Source organism: Hirundo rustica, chromosome 3, assembly GCF_015227805.2.
Source record: "Hirundo rustica isolate bHirRus1 chromosome 3, bHirRus1.pri.v3, whole genome shotgun sequence".
NCBI lineage: Eukaryota > Metazoa > Chordata > Aves > Passeriformes > Hirundinidae > Hirundo > Hirundo rustica.
Window position 1 is genome coordinate 13,416,504 of NC_053452.1, and position 14,858 is coordinate 13,431,361.

At 47.8% G+C, this 14,858-nt stretch overlaps 1 protein-coding gene and 1 long non-coding RNA gene across 2 annotated transcripts in view; one reads left to right on the forward strand and one right to left on the reverse strand.

The window, feature by feature from the left end:
• Positions 1 to 476, reverse strand: part of LOC120750720 (uncharacterized) — a 16,960-nt gene extending 16,484 nt beyond the window's left edge. The window contains exon 1 of the long non-coding RNA XR_005700117.2: positions 323 to 476. This is a non-coding gene — a long non-coding RNA (uncharacterized LOC120750720). The remainder of the gene's footprint in view (positions 1 to 322) is intronic.
• DSTN (destrin, actin depolymerizing factor) lies at positions 445 to 11,982 on the forward strand. Its single transcript, XM_040059677.2, has 4 exons — positions 445 to 663; positions 9,100 to 9,407; positions 9,633 to 9,709; positions 10,785 to 11,982. The coding sequence occupies exons 1-4, from the start codon at positions 661 to 663 to the stop codon at positions 10,892 to 10,894; spliced, it is 498 nt and encodes a 165-aa protein (XP_039915611.1). The 5' UTR covers positions 445 to 660; the 3' UTR covers positions 10,895 to 11,982.
• The last annotated feature ends 2,876 nt before the right edge of the window (positions 11,983 to 14,858 follow it).

Genomic DNA, 14,858 nt, shown 5'->3' on the forward strand with positions numbered 1-14,858 from the left:
AAAAAAAAAAAAAAAAAAAAAAAAAAAAACAACCCACTTCCCACACATCCGCCCGGCCGCCCGCCCCTAGCCGCTCCTGCTGCTGCGGCCGCCTCCTCCGCGCCTCCTCCGCACACTCCCCGCCAGCCCCATGGCCAACGGCCGCCACCTCGGCCGCTGCCCTTATACCCGCGCTCCCAACAGCCCAAATCCTCCTCGTGCCCCACGCGCACTCCCTCACGACTCCCCAAGCCCCTCGGTTCTACCCTCGCTACCTTCCCCGGCCCCTACACAGGCACACCTTGGAGCAGGTAACCCCGCCCACCCGGCATGGAGCACGCACCATTGGCCGACAGAAACGCCAATCATTCAGAGTCTCCCTATGATTGGTTAACTCAGCAGAGGTGGGGCCGTCCATGGCGGACGGGTCTCCCGTTCTGCTCGCGCGTGCGTACGGCACCGGGGCGTCGCCACGCGGGGCTCCGGCCATAGCAACCGCTTCCTCCTCCTCCGGGCACGGCTACCGTGACGTCGACAGCGCTTCCGCCCGGCTCGCGCCCTCGCAGCTTCTCTTCCTGCCGCCGTAGCCCGCGCCGCGCCCAGACAGCCGAGGGAGCCGCCGCCGCCGCCGCACCGCGCTCCGTCGCCCGTCCGCCGCGCCCCGCCCGCCCCGCCGACGCCATGGTAGGCACCGCGCGCCGCCGGGGGCGGCTGTTAGGCTTCTCCGTCTCCCGCCTCCGACTTCATTCCTGGGGGAAGAAGGGGGGAGGGGGGCGGCGGTACCGCCCGCCGCATCCCGGCCGGCGCTCTGGCTTGGCGGCGCCGCTGTGCCTGGCAGTATCGTGCCCGCTTCTCCTTCCCTTTCTCCCGGTCGCCTTTGAACTTGACGCGGCAGATCCGTTCTCCTTCCTTCCCCCCCGCCCCCATCCCGCCATGAGGCGACGGAAGGTTACTTCCACCCCGCCTTGAACCGATGGAACTGTCCTCCGTCCTTTTCCTCCCCCCCGCCGTAAGGTAATGGTACACTCCGCGTCGCACACAAGCTGTGCGGGCAGAAGCGTCCATTTGGCTATGGAAGGGGGGGTTGGTGAGGAGCGAAGGCGCGGCGGGAAAAGTGGGGGGGGGGTGGGGGGGGGCTGTGCGCGGCACCTCCCCGCACCGCAGGGCGCGGCCGGGAGGGGATGAGGAGGCGGTGCCGCTCCGCTTCCCACGAGGAGCTCGGTGGGAGAGGGTCGCAGCTTCTCCGGAAGCCACCGGGTGGTGTTGGTGGGAGCCCGCCCTTCCCCCGAGGTCGGGGGCTGCCTTGCTCGGGAGAAAGCGCGGCCGCCGCCTCGGTCCCAGCGGGAGCCATCTTCCCACGGCCGAGGGGTTCGGGCCTGGCCTAGAAACAGGCTGCAGCTCCGCGGGCAGCCGGGGCCAGCACGGGCCTTCCCAGGGCCGGGCCCGGCCGGAGCCCGCAGCACTGGTGGCGGACAAAAGGGGAAAGCGGAACCCGCCGAGGGCAATCGCTGGTCGTAAAAAACAGGGTGTCGCAGCAGCCGCTCGAGGAAGCTGAAATTTTGAGGTAGTTGCTGCAAGGACTTGGGGTTTTTTGGTTTTTTTTTTGTTTTGCTTCTCCGCACACTGCTGGAAACATTTATTCATGACACAACGCTGGAAGCAAAGAAACAAAAAAAGTATTAAGCATCCACACTGACTTTTTGTGTTTCCTGGTTTTCAATAAAAAAGAAAAGTGCCACGGTTCTCCTTGCATAAATGGGCCAGAATAGACCAAACGCGTGTTTGATTTAATGGTGGTTCATTCTGTTTGCTTTGCCCATGCTCAGAGTTTGCATCCCTCTTTAACTTGGGAGATGGGGATTGGCAAATTTGCTTCAATTATTAGCTCATGCAGTTTTAATTGCTGTCATTGTAATTGCTTGAGTCAGGCACAAGTACTTGTCCAGAAACACACAGTTGTGTGTTTTGACACACTTGCCTGGGTTATTTACCTATATTAGAGGTGTTAAATATTGAGGCCTACCCTTGGTATTTACCAGTAGTTCATTGAACATGTGGTATATCCGGGAAATGAATTTTTGGTCCATAGGGCTGGCAGACAGGATGTACTATTAATGTCCCTGCTTTCTCTAACACCGAAGCTGGTGCAGTTATGGCTGGTCTGCAGCGTGGAGCAGAGCTGGTGGGAGTTGCAGATGAAGCTGCTAAAACGTCTGATGAGACTCGCAGCTTTTGTTTAAAAGAGGCTTGTCTCAACAAGCCAGCTACCACCTCTACACTATGCAAACCTAGTTAAGTGTGACTACTTAGCATGTCAGGCTTCATCTTGCATTAGAACCAGGGAATTCCCAAGTCAGTCAAAACTACTATTTCTCATAGTGATATCCTTTTTGCAACAGGGTTTCGGTTGGCTTTTTTGAGAGGCTGCAAATAAACTTGGTTTTTGCAGAGTGGAGGCCTTCTGGCAAAGTACAGTAGTGCCAGCAGGAGGGCATCCTTTGGTATCAAAAGAGCTTGGATTTTCGGCTTTAGTGTCTTGCCACAACGTTCAGGTTTTTTGCTACTGGATTAAATGAGTCCAAGGTCTTTGGAGGACCATGCAAATTATTTTTCTTGGCTGTTGGTCAGTGCTGTTCCCAGATCTGTGTAACTACAAGGTACATATGCCTCATCTACAAGATAACAGCCGCATGACAATTGGTGCTGTCTGTGTCTGGCATGTTCCTACTCGCCTTGTCAGAATCATTATCAAGAGCCTCCTGCTGGGTGCAAGAGCTGGCCTAAGCAATCCCACGTCAGAGAGCCCGAATACAACCAGGACTTGCTTTTGAAGCTGTTCTTGGCCTTTTCCTCACCTGGTTGTTCAGTATTCCTAGCAATCGCCTCGGGAGAGGAGGATCCCTCAGTAACAAGTATCAGGGATGCCCAGAGCTGGCCTTCAAAGCCTGGTTTTGAGGGTGATGTTTAAGCTTTAGGTTACTGTAGGTGCCTGGAGGCCCACAAGAAATTTCTTATAGGCATTTAGGCTCATAATAGCTGATTTGTGTGCTGAATGTGTTTCTGAGAAACTTTGATTTTTTGCAAGAGTCCTGTTACACACCAGCTTCCGCCTGCATTACCTTAAAAACTTACATTTCAGCACAGGAATGGGTGCTGCTCAAAATTTCTGCCCTGCTACTACTGGCTACTGCAGTTCCTGTTTTTCAGTACTGTTGCTGGGATTGCCTTTTGGGGGTATTGCTTGTTCTGCTTACTTTAATAATTAAATCGGGAGTGAACTTCATGGTGGCTCAGCAGGAGATAATTTCCTCTTCAGCTGAAAGCTGGGGAAATGACCTTCAGGAATTCAAAGGGTAGTTTTTTTCTTTTTTTTTTTTTAATAATTGCTTTCTTACTAATCTCTCCTTGTCTTGTCAATAACCTTTCTTCGTGTCGTGTTGGGAGAAATAAAAGCTGAATTCAATTCCTTCCCCCTGGAAAAAGAGACCAAATAATGCAAAATAAAAACTTGAGTCTAGCTAGCAAGATCTGTCTACAAGTAATATGCAGATGACTGTACTTCTTGCTGGTTTATGGTATGCAAATTATGGCCTCTTATACAAGAGCAGTAAAAGGCTGTTAGTTCTGTTTCCTGTCAGGCTTCAGATCTGAGTTGAAGCCTTGGCCTTTCAGATGTACAGGCTGTCCCCTGTAAATGGAGCTGTCTCTCTGTCCACAGCTATAGGTGAGCAGGGAATGTGGGCTTTTCCAGAATCATGAAGTCACTGGTGTTACCACACTGTTGCTGGTCTCTGGGCTGAAGTTAAAGTAGCTGCTCCTTGCATTTCCTCCTTGCATTGCTGCCTTTCCTGCTCAGTAAAGTAAGGATGTTAATATCAGATGCATTTTCTTGAGTGCTCAAATAACGGGTTAAAAGCCAAGCAGTATTTAATATCTTTACATTTTCAGTTGGCTTTCAGCCTTAGGTGACACCTTTCCAGAGGCCTGATTTGGCAAAACTTTTGTTCAGCCAGACTCAGCCTCCCTTTCTGCTAAGTGCTCCCACGACTACTGTGGCTTAGTTTTCCCTCAGGTTGCTGGTGGTGGCCCAGGGCATTCCACTGTGTGGCAGTGCAAGGGACAGCTCTGTCCCTGAAGGGTGCTGTCCTAGACCATTCGGGTGGAAATAGGTTTAATTGAAAAAGTATTTATTGCAGAGATGTACTGTGACACATTAGTGAGTTGGAGGGAAATGCCGCATGGCTCTACAGGCAGCTCTGGCAGTGGCAGGGAATTTTAGAGGTAGATAGGAGGGAGATGGGTAAGCCAGGCAGTGGGAAACAGGGTTTGCTGAAGAAACTAAGAACCAAATACCTGCCAGTAATGTGACCAGCAAACATGGGAGGACAGTGTTCTCAAATATGCCCTTGCAATTAAACAAGGCATCTTTAATACATTCTTGGTGTCAGATGCTGGAAAAAAAAATGATGATGCTTTTCCAAGAAGCAAAAGTTTCCACGTAAGTAGCTGTTCGCCCTGGTATGTACAAAGGGTGTGTGTGATTCCTAGACAAAACAAGTCAAGAATTGCATCTTGGAATTTCTCTGGAGATAATACATGCCCAGGCACCACTATGGAGAGTTCTTGGGCTCTAATCACTGGAGGGAAGACCAAGAGTTTGAAATTCTGAAGATACAACCCGAAATTTAGTCCTTCAAGCTTACCTTGAGGCATACTAAGTAATTAGTTTAAGGTCTTCTTAGCTGTCTTACAGTTGAGGAAAACAAAGACTCTTCTTAGGTAAAATATTTTAAGTATTCAAGAAAAATACTGGAGCTCACAGCAATTCCTAACAAAAGTGGAGTTGAATTTCATTATGTCAAAGTTGTGGTTTAGTGCAGGCTTGCTACAAATCCAGTTTATCAGGTGTCTAGCATGTCTCATTCTTGGAATGATTTTACTGTATGTGGGGATTTTCTTGAGAAAGCTTTGGATTATTCTTCAGTCTTCCCCAATTTAGATTAAATTTCAGTTCAGCTAGTTGGTAATGGAGACAAAATGTTGGGAGTTCTTAGTGGAGGCAGCTGGGTCTGGTTCCTGCAATTGGAAGCCTGCTGGACAGAAAGCTCCCTCTTTGGGCTGCACAGTGGAGGGAGGGCACTGTGCTCTCCTAAGACTTCTGCAGAGCTTTGCACTTCAGGCAAGAGCAAGGTTTTATGAACAAGAGCCGCCTGTGTTCCTTGCAGTGCCTGCTGACAAGGCAGTGAATGCAATCCCTGCCTCAGGTGCCTGTGGCAGGCTATGTGAGATTCAGGGGGGATACTGCTATGAGTGCCATGGGGTGTGTGAGGGGCTCAGCCCCCAGCATATGCTGTGTCTGCAGCAGTTACATGGAGATGCTGGGGGACAACTCTTTTGTGCTAGTTCCCTCAGAGAAACTCATTTTGTCTCTTCTTTCCTGAATGTCTCCCCAAATGTGCTGTCCTGGCATCATTTTCCCATCTGGGAATTAGGTGGCTTGCCTGCTTTGCTGCTGCCTTGTTGCACTTAAGGGTCTGTCCCTTATGGTGAAATGTCACCAGCTGATGGTCATGGATCCCACAAGTGCCTGCAGTGTGTGCTGCTCACTGAACCAACCCCACGTGCCAGTCCAGAGCTGGATAACTACTTCCATCCTGGAAAAGGAATAGGACCAGGCTGTCTGCTGGAGCTCTGTGTTCAAGCCACAATGCACAAAATAATAACCAATGTGCTGTATTGAATCCTCTGATTCAATATCTGGACAAAGCCAGATATTGACAAAGAGGGAAAATCCAGACTTAACTTTTATTTTATTCTGTCATTATTAGGAGGGTGGAGGCTTTTCACCAGTTCTTCTTCTGGACAGGGCAGCAGAGATGAGGTTAAAATGTCACTTGAGGACGTGTATTTAGAGTCTGGCATTTCTCCTTGTTCCAGTGTTCTTAGCAGTCATCCTGTTGCTGTTCTACACAGAGTGGTTGCAACTACCTTAAACCAAAAAGCTGCCTGGTGTTTGAGTTTTTTCCCTTTTAAGTATGTTTGTGGCCATGTAAGCCGTTTGTGGCTGGTACAGGCCCAAGGTTGAAGAGGGAGCCCTACAGTCATGACAGTAGATCTTCTTTTTGGAGGGAATTGGTTTGTTGTACTGTCTTGTCTCAGCCCGTACTGTAACACAGCTATAGGGTGTTCTCAGATGAAAAAAATCTGCATTGTCCCTGGCAACACAGTGGCTGCTAATGTCAGCTTGTGTGATGAATCCAGGGGTTGTACAGGAGCTGTGAAAAGGAGTAGCACCACCTACTAACAGCTTTTTGCTTTGGAAAGCTAAAATATCCAGTTGTCACTATTGTCCCTTCTGCTTCTGGTCAGTCCCAGTTATCAGATGAAGTTTTACAGTGAATTTTGAGTTTCCAGACTAAATACTTTCAACATTCTTGGAATCTGAACTGACTTGCCAGCAGTGCTCAGATTCTTTTTAAGGAAACAACTTGTCTCCCGACTTGGAGACATGTTTCTGGCTGTGTAGTAGCACAAGCAAATGCAGGTGACTGCACAGTTTGCATCAACCTGTATCTCTATAGCTGCTGCTTCTGACTCTAAACTGAGCGTTAACCTCTGCTTTTAAAGTTAGCATGACTTGGTGCAAGAGAATTATTTGTCATAGTGTTCAAGCAAAGCTCAAGAACTGACAAAGGTAGAGGTAGGTGACATGTACTGTTTTCCATGATAAATAGCTTCGTTTTCATGCCAGTTCACACTTTCTGTGCATTTTCTAAGACTCTTGAGGGGGTTTGTGACTAAAACCCAAGTCTTGTCACCTGTTGCCAGCTTGTGAAGCACCATTAGTTAGAAAATAAACCCCGGGGAGGAAAAGGGTTCTCTTGAATTCACTGTGGGTTAGTCCTTAGTGAATGATAAAATAGCTGCACTGTTTGCTTTGTTAGGTTAACTTTGTGTTAGAGTCTTCCCAAAGAGGCTCTTTCCCCCACCAAACACAGGAGGAGAAAGCAATCCAGTCACTCAGTCCAGTCACAAGAGGAGAAAGATGTTTATTCCTCATTAGCTTTCAGTCACACTGACAAAGTGCAGGGTCTCTGTATGGAGGAGGTGACACAGGAATGAGTCACTTTAAGTCCATGTTCGCACTGTTGCTTGACTTTATCCTGAAATAACTTTCCTCCATGTACTTTCCTCACCTTATTGCTGATACGCAGAAGGATGGCTGCCTGCCACACAGCTGAGGCACAGTGACTGAATTGCTGTTCTCCTGTCCCAAAGTAAGCGCAAGCACTTCTGCATAGATTACCACTTACAGACTGACCATGCATTGTAAACCTTGAGGGAGGTCCCCTTATATTTAGGTAAATCCTGAAAAAGCACTATTCTCCGCCTTAAAGAAAAGCTCAGGTTGCTGATGTATGAGATTGCCCTGGTTTTCTGTGACCAGCACGTGGGAGCTCTAGAAACCAAATTCCATGGTCATAGATTCTGCCAGCTGTGCCACCTCTCCTCACTGGGTTAGCAGCCACACAAAGTTACAGGATGTTGGTAGAAAGAGGAGAATCTGGGCTCATCTGAGGTCCTCCGTAGTAGGCACTGGTCAAGGCTTTAAAAAATTTCCCCACATTAAAGCAGATGTCCAGTCCATAACCATCTCTCAAGGACAGCCTGAGCAGTTCCCCTGCACCTCTCTCCCCCTGGTTTTGCAGCTGAACTCTGCTGATGCTTCAGAATGCAAAAGAAATCCCTTGAGGTCATATTTTGGGGCTGAAGATAAGTTTAAAAAAAAAAGAAATGAAGAACAGCCTTTAGGCTTTTTCAGTTGTGTATCTCACCTTCTGCTGTACCCAGCTGTTGGTACTGCTGACTGTGCTCGTAGCAGTGACGTGTCGTGATTTACACAGAGGGAGGGAAGGCAGTTTTCCTTCTGATAGATGAATATGAGTAATGTCATTTGAATACAAAAAAAAAAAAAAAAACAGCGAGGGAGGAAGCAGGATTCTAAAGGAATCTCTTTGTTTATACTGTTTAATGTGTGTAGCATTTTGAACAGATAAGAGTTCAGTACTGGACAGGCGTCAGTTTGGTCTTTACTGCTCTGGCCATTATGTCCTTCCAGCAGTGCCTGTCCACATTTGCAGTATTCACTCTTGCACAGCTGCTTTTATGCTCTCCAACTTCATGCAGTCTGAGAACAAAATGCAGATGTAAATGCTTCTACTTTTTTTCTTTTCCCTGTCTCATTCCCAGAAAAAAAGCATCAGACTGAAAATGCAGTTCAGCTTTTTGTCATTCTTGCTTGGTGTTGTCCTCTTTATTCTGTGCAGCTGCCTTTAACATCAGATTGATAATGCTGCATGTGCACCTCTTGTTCCAGCTTACACAGGGGAATACAATACCACTCACTACAATTTCCCAGCTGACTCCAAGGTGGGTGGGAAATGCTGAGAAGGTTGAGCTTGCTTTAAAAACTGCTGGAGTAGGTGCTGAGAAGTAGAGACTTTAACTGTTAAGACTTTGAAGTTCTCTGTGTGAAATACTCAATTCACAGCAACTTCCCAAAGTAGGTTTGTTCAGCTAAAAACTACCACTGCAATTCCAGTACCCCACTACATTTCCCATGATCTCTAAACTGAGTCCATGCAACAGGTATGGAATTTGGCCAGTTTTACCTCTGTTCCTAAAGCTGCTAGCAAGCATGCTGGAAATGAATGGGAAACTTTCAACAGAAGATCCTTGTAGGCTTGTCCAGCCAGCGTGAAATGGGGAAGAAAATTAAGCTGGTGTAACGCCAAAGGATCTGCCACAAGTGAATCTCAGAGAACAAGGGCTTGGCATGCTGTAAAACTCACCCAAAACAATGTTCTGGTGTAAGTGGGATTGTGCCTTCTTTGGAATAGTTTTTGTTTTGGCAGCTGGCTGTCAGCAGCAGCGAGACTCCAGATTCTTTACTTGGCTTTGGAAAAGAGGGTCTGCAGCCTTTTCTGATGAGACTCTCATGCCACAAGTGACTATTGCAAGAATCTATTGTCTTTTAGCCTTGGATTTAAGATAGTGCTATTATGTAGCTGGGAAAATTAGGGATGGAAGGCCTGAAGGTGTTTGCTGTGGTCTTTGCAGGCCTCTGGAGTACAAGTGGCTGATGAGGTGTGCCGTATCTTCTACGACATGAAAGTGCGGAAGTGCTCCACACCGGAGGAAATCAAGAAGAGGAAGAAGGCTGTCATCTTCTGCCTCAGTCCAGACAAAAAGTGCATTATTGTGGAGGAAGGCAAAGAGATTCTGGTGGGAGATGTCGGAGTGACAGTCACCGACCCTTTCAAGCACTTTGTGCAGATGCTTCCTGAGAAGGATTGCCGCTATGCCTTGTATGATGCAAGCTTCGAGACCAAGGAATCCAAAAAAGAAGAGCTGATGTTTTTCTTGTGGTAAGCCACCTTCCCAACTCTCTCATTCCTAAAATACAGTCCAGGCTCTGTGGGTTAGGTCTCTAAGCGTTTGGATTGCCCAGGCTGGGAGTAAGCTGGCCAGCCTGATGCCTGTATTCTGGAGCCATGAGATGTTCCACTTGTCCATGGTGGGTAGGATACTGCTTCTGTCTAGGCTGGATAATCAGGGTCACTAATTTCACTCTCTGTGGTGTCTCCCACTAGGGCACCAGAACAAGCACCTCTCAAAAGTAAGATGATCTATGCAAGCTCCAAGGATGCAATCAAAAAGAAGTTTCAAGGTATGTAATACAACTAATGCTCCTAACTATGCTGTGTCCCTCGAGTACACAGCAAGGCTTAACTAGTTTAGGTTTTGGGGGGGGGGGGGTTGTTTTTTTGACGTATTAGTGAGAAGTGAAGTGTCATGTGACAGAGGTAAAATGAGCTCTGGCTCAAATTTACATTGACAAAATTTCAGAGGCATTAGGACAGTGCTCAGGAGAAGAGCAGGTTTTGCAGTGTGTGGTGGACCATATGGAGCAGCACATCTGCACCATAGAAGCCATTAGATTCATGATACCATGCTGGATTTTATGCAGAGCTGCCTCAGTGGCAAAGCACTTTGATCCCTGTGTCGGTTAAAATGCAGTCTCATAAACTGGCTATGCTGTAGTAAGTTAGTCTGGCTGATAGCCAGGTAGCATACTTCAGCTCCTAAGTCTGCACTGGGCCAAAAGTTTGCACTATGCGAGACTGACAGGACTGTTGTGCAGCCGTGCCAGCCTTCACAGGATGGCTTGCCCAGGGACTGGAACTGCAATGGGAGAATGTTGTGCACTGCACATGTGGAAGTTGAGAAAAAGAAGTCCTGAGGAAATTCTGCTTTTCACCATATAAGGCAGACATGGGTTGGGCTCTCCAGCCTTAAAAAGGAAAAGAAAGCACTGTTGATTGCGTAGCCCAGCTCTCAGTCTCTGCCTGTCAGGTTTGCAGTGTGATGCTTTCAGCTACCTCTGCAGAGCCAGCGGGAGCTGAGTGAGCCTCTCCATGGGCTTGCCTGCAGCTCCCTCCCCTGCTGTATCCAGAGCAGCACAAGAAATGAGGGGCTTGCTCTAAGAGTCTGCCAAGAAAGGCCAACAGTCTGAGCTAGTGACAAATTTCTCCCTACATGTCTCTTCAGGGACATTTGGTTTGCAGCCAGATGTCTTCTGAGACATGTCAGGGAAAAGCTGTCAAATTCCCTAAGCTAAGGCAGGACATGTCTGCTTGAGTGATTGGATTGCTTCTTCTAATATTACTACCAGGTATGTTTCTTGGATTGCTTACCAGCATGTTGAAATACTGCTTTATTGAGTGTTTTGCCTCTTTTTTTAGGCATAAAGCATGAATGCCAAGCAAATGGGCCAGAGGACCTGAACCGAGCTTGCATTGCTGAGAAGCTAGGAGGCTCCCTAGTTGTAGCTTTTGAAGGTAGTCCTGTGTAGATGTTATACAGTGCCACAACTCTACAAGCATTCCATGTTTTAATAGATCAGTTATATAAAGCAAACATTCTAGGCAAGGGTTTCACTAACAATAGGGAAGCTGTCTTGTAGAATAAAGTAGATTTTGGAGATGTAGCTTGTATGTACAAATGACCCTAAATAAATCAAATTAAGGATTATCTTGGTGTATTAATATTTGCATTGGTTGTCCAGCCCAGTACTGTCCCCAATGAATTAACACTAAAGGTCTCCAAAAATTTGAGCAGTATGAAAGGTGGAGAGGTGAGGGTGATCTGATTCCTGTTCTTGCTTTTCTAAATACTAACAAGTGAAATTCAAAAACTTTCCCCTGTAACCATTTAAGACAAAACCTGTAGTTTGACTTCAGCTAAAGCAGCCTGCTAGCACCAAAACTGGGTTAAATTCTTAGGGCTCGCAGTTGCAGAGCTGTACTAAAAAGCCTAATTATGAAGCTTGACATAAAACAGACGCACTTTTTCTGGAGAATTAGTCTCAATCCACTCTCTTGTAAACTCACGGTGCAGTAATAATACTTAAAGGTTCACTTGTTCTCTAGGTTTAATTTTCTGGTTATGAAGTGTCTCGAGGTCTCTTTCCTCCTGAGTGATTCTAAAGAAATTGCTTTTTCTGTTGACATAGTTTAATTTAGAACTACCTTTCTCTAATATACACTTACTAGTGGATCAGATGCTTCTGAGGCTTTTACAAATGCAGATTCTTATATCAGAGCTCTCCAGTTGTGGGTAGTAAAATGAAAAGGAACCACAACTTAAAAAATGGTATTTTCAGCCCCAGTCTTGGTCACTTGGTCCATTTGTCCATAATTACTATTGATTTAACTTAGTAGAACCAATCAGCCTGACTAATATGGCTTGATCTGGGCTTTTTGTCTGTTAGCTTCTTTAATTCTGTAGAAATGCATGGAAATATCACCTACTAGAAAGTTTGACCTGAAATGCCTTTTGTATGGGGGGGTAGAGAACATTCCTGTGCCAGCTACAGAGATCTTAAAAGCTTCCATGTTTCATCCGTGATTGATTAAAGCTGTTTCTTTTGTGTAATGTGTACATGGGAGTTGCATAGAGTTTTCTTGTATGTCTGTAGAGAAAAAGAAAAAAAAAAGAAAAAAAAAAAAAGAAAAAAACCTTAGCCTCCAGTGCATTACTGTGATATGTTCTGTGCGTGCCAAAATTGAACAGCCTAAATAAATGGGCTTTCCCTCCCCTGGGTCAGTGACTGATTGCTCTCCAGCCTCGAGATCAGCCCTCCTGCAAGCCTGGCTGGCTCTGCTGGATCTGGGTAAGCACTTCGGCAGCTGCTGTGCCTTCTGTAGCAACTGCCCTGCCTTGCTCTTGGGTGCAGGGATGGGGGAAAACAGGCAGCTGGTGAAGCTGGCGAGATTTGAGGGGGAAGCAGGTTTGTCTCTGCAATGTGCTCCTCTCTTTGGTTCTGCATGCCCCTGCTTGCTGCAGGCTCCAGCTCCCAAACAGCACCTCTCTCTGCCTTTGGGCTTTGGGCCCAAATTCCCATTGGTTGGGGGCTATCCTGGGAGTGATCTCCCTGTTTGCAATCTGAGCAGCAGGAGCCCAGCCATATGTTGGTTGTTCTGCACTGCCTTCCCTGTGAGGACTGAGGGAGCTTTCTCTGGCCAGGCCCATGGAGCCCAGGCAGTCACAGGATGGCCCTTCCTCCCTGAACTGTTCCCAGCTGTGCAGTGACAGAAAGCTGCAGTGTTCCCTCAGCCCCTGGCAGAGCAGTGCCAGCACTGTGCTGCTGTGTCTGGGGACCACGGCAATAATGGGCCATAACCTAACTCTGGCCAGGCTGTGTGGTTAAAACCCTTCATTAAAGACAGGCATTGACTGACTGCTCTGACTTGGCACCCACGCAGGTCACAGGGCTGGGAGCACAAGGTTTTCTGATGCAAAGGGATCCATTGGAGTGCAGCTTCCCAATTCTGAGCAAAGCAAACTGGCGTGGATTCTGCTGGAGCTTCTAGTTTGTCTTTCAGCTGGGGCCTCACCCGAGTGTGTAATGATCCTCATAAACAGCTCCTCCTCGCCCAGGTGTCTGCAGTACTGAACTCTGTCCAAAGTCCAAGTGGAGATAAGGAAACGAGTGTGACACACTGGGAGTGGTGCTCCCTAACAAACAGGCATCTCCTAGCCAAGATCCAGTTGATAGCTGGTGCCTCCAGGCCACAGGCATCTTTATCTAGCCTAGGTGATTCTGTGGTCACTTCTGCCTGAGATTTCCTTCCTTGGTCTGAAAATGGTGCAGGAGACACTGCAAAAGAGGAAGGATGTCAGACCTGTAAGATAGGAGAGCATTTCCCACAGTGTGAAAGCCCTTGGATCAGGGACTTGGGTTCAAAGTACCTTATTCCCAGAACTGAGTATTAAGAGGTGACACTTTGGGCCTTGGCTGGGTGTGATGCCATAGCTTCAGCTGATTGGAGAGTCTGGCTGCTTTTAGGACCCTCAGAAGAAGTCCTAAGGTGTATTGATCTTTGTGCTCTAAAGCTAACAGTAACTCTTAATCCTCAGAGCTACAGAGCTGTGGGTTTATCCACATTGTGGGGTTTGCTGGCAAAACTTCCCCTCAAGGTTGTTTGTCCTGCTTTTCAAGGGGATGAAACTCTTGTGGCTGTTTTTAAGTTTTCTCCCAAATCACCCAGACCTTCTGAAAAGGCAAGACAAGCAGGGAGAGACAATGTGATGAATGCTTCCTATAACTTGGCCTGTTGCTGGTGGGAGAAATCACTTCCTAACAGGGATACATGAAGAAAAAGGCGGAGGCAGTTCAGTCACACAAGCTCAGCAGGACTTGCCCTGGTGGTACAAACATTTTGAAGTCCATATGCAGGCAATGATTTCCCAAAAGCCATTTTGTCTATTGGGCCTGTGAGAAGATGAGAACAGGAAATGGAGACTGATAATTCAGGCCTAACTGTCAGCAGCAGGCAGTGTAAATGTAATTTACAGCAAAGGTTAAATTGAGCGTCTTCAACTCTGCCTTGATAAGCCCAGGAACCTAGGCTGAAAGGTATTTTCTGGCATGGCTGAATCAGCAGAAGGATCGATCCAGTGTTCTTATTCCAGGTCACTCCAGCCAAGCGACTTTCTTGATCAATAAAGGTACCAGCCTGCAGTGCTGGGGCTGCTGTGAGTCATGGCCTGACAAGCACCAAGCCTCGGTGGCTCTCCTGGAGGAAAGGAGGTGACTCTGGGTGGGCACATGGCAAAATCCTACCAGCTGGGGGGAGAACAGGGACTGGCCAGGTGCTCTTGAGCAAGGTCTGGCTTTCTCCTGGGCCCCTCAGGATGTCCTTTCCCTTCCACCAAGCTGCCAAGGGAATTAAAAAATGGCAACAATACCATTCAAGCTGTAAAAAAATGAGCTAAATTTCTTTCCCCAAAAAGAGTTTTCAGCTTTGCTTCACAAGAACAGTCCTTTTCTTAAAACAGCCAGCTTGGCCTTGTGTGCCCCTGGGGCTGGGGACACTGGACCTGCTCTGGGGCAGCCTTTGGAGCCCGACTGGAGCTAACCTGCTCTGTGGTGCACTTGGAACACCGACTTCCTGCACTGGCTGTTTTGGGGTCTGTTACTGCTTCTGTCGGCAGGCCTGGGTTATCTGCTGTCTTGCACAGGAGCTCACGGTAAACGAAAGAATTGTTGCAAAAGCAGAAACCTGCAAAACCAAAGGAACTGCATCACTTCCTGGCACCTGTGGCTGCGGGGCCCTTCCTCCCTGTGGTTTCTGGGGGTGAGAGCCACCCTGCCGTGCTTGACAGGTTTTGTGCAATCCTGATACAATGCAGGCATTCCCTCACTTTAGGGGAGCTTCAACATGTCACGCATGCTGGGCTGGGGCAAGTGACATTGCTGACAGGCTAAGGTCACCAGTGGCCCTTGATTCATGCCTTCCTCTACATGTGCCACG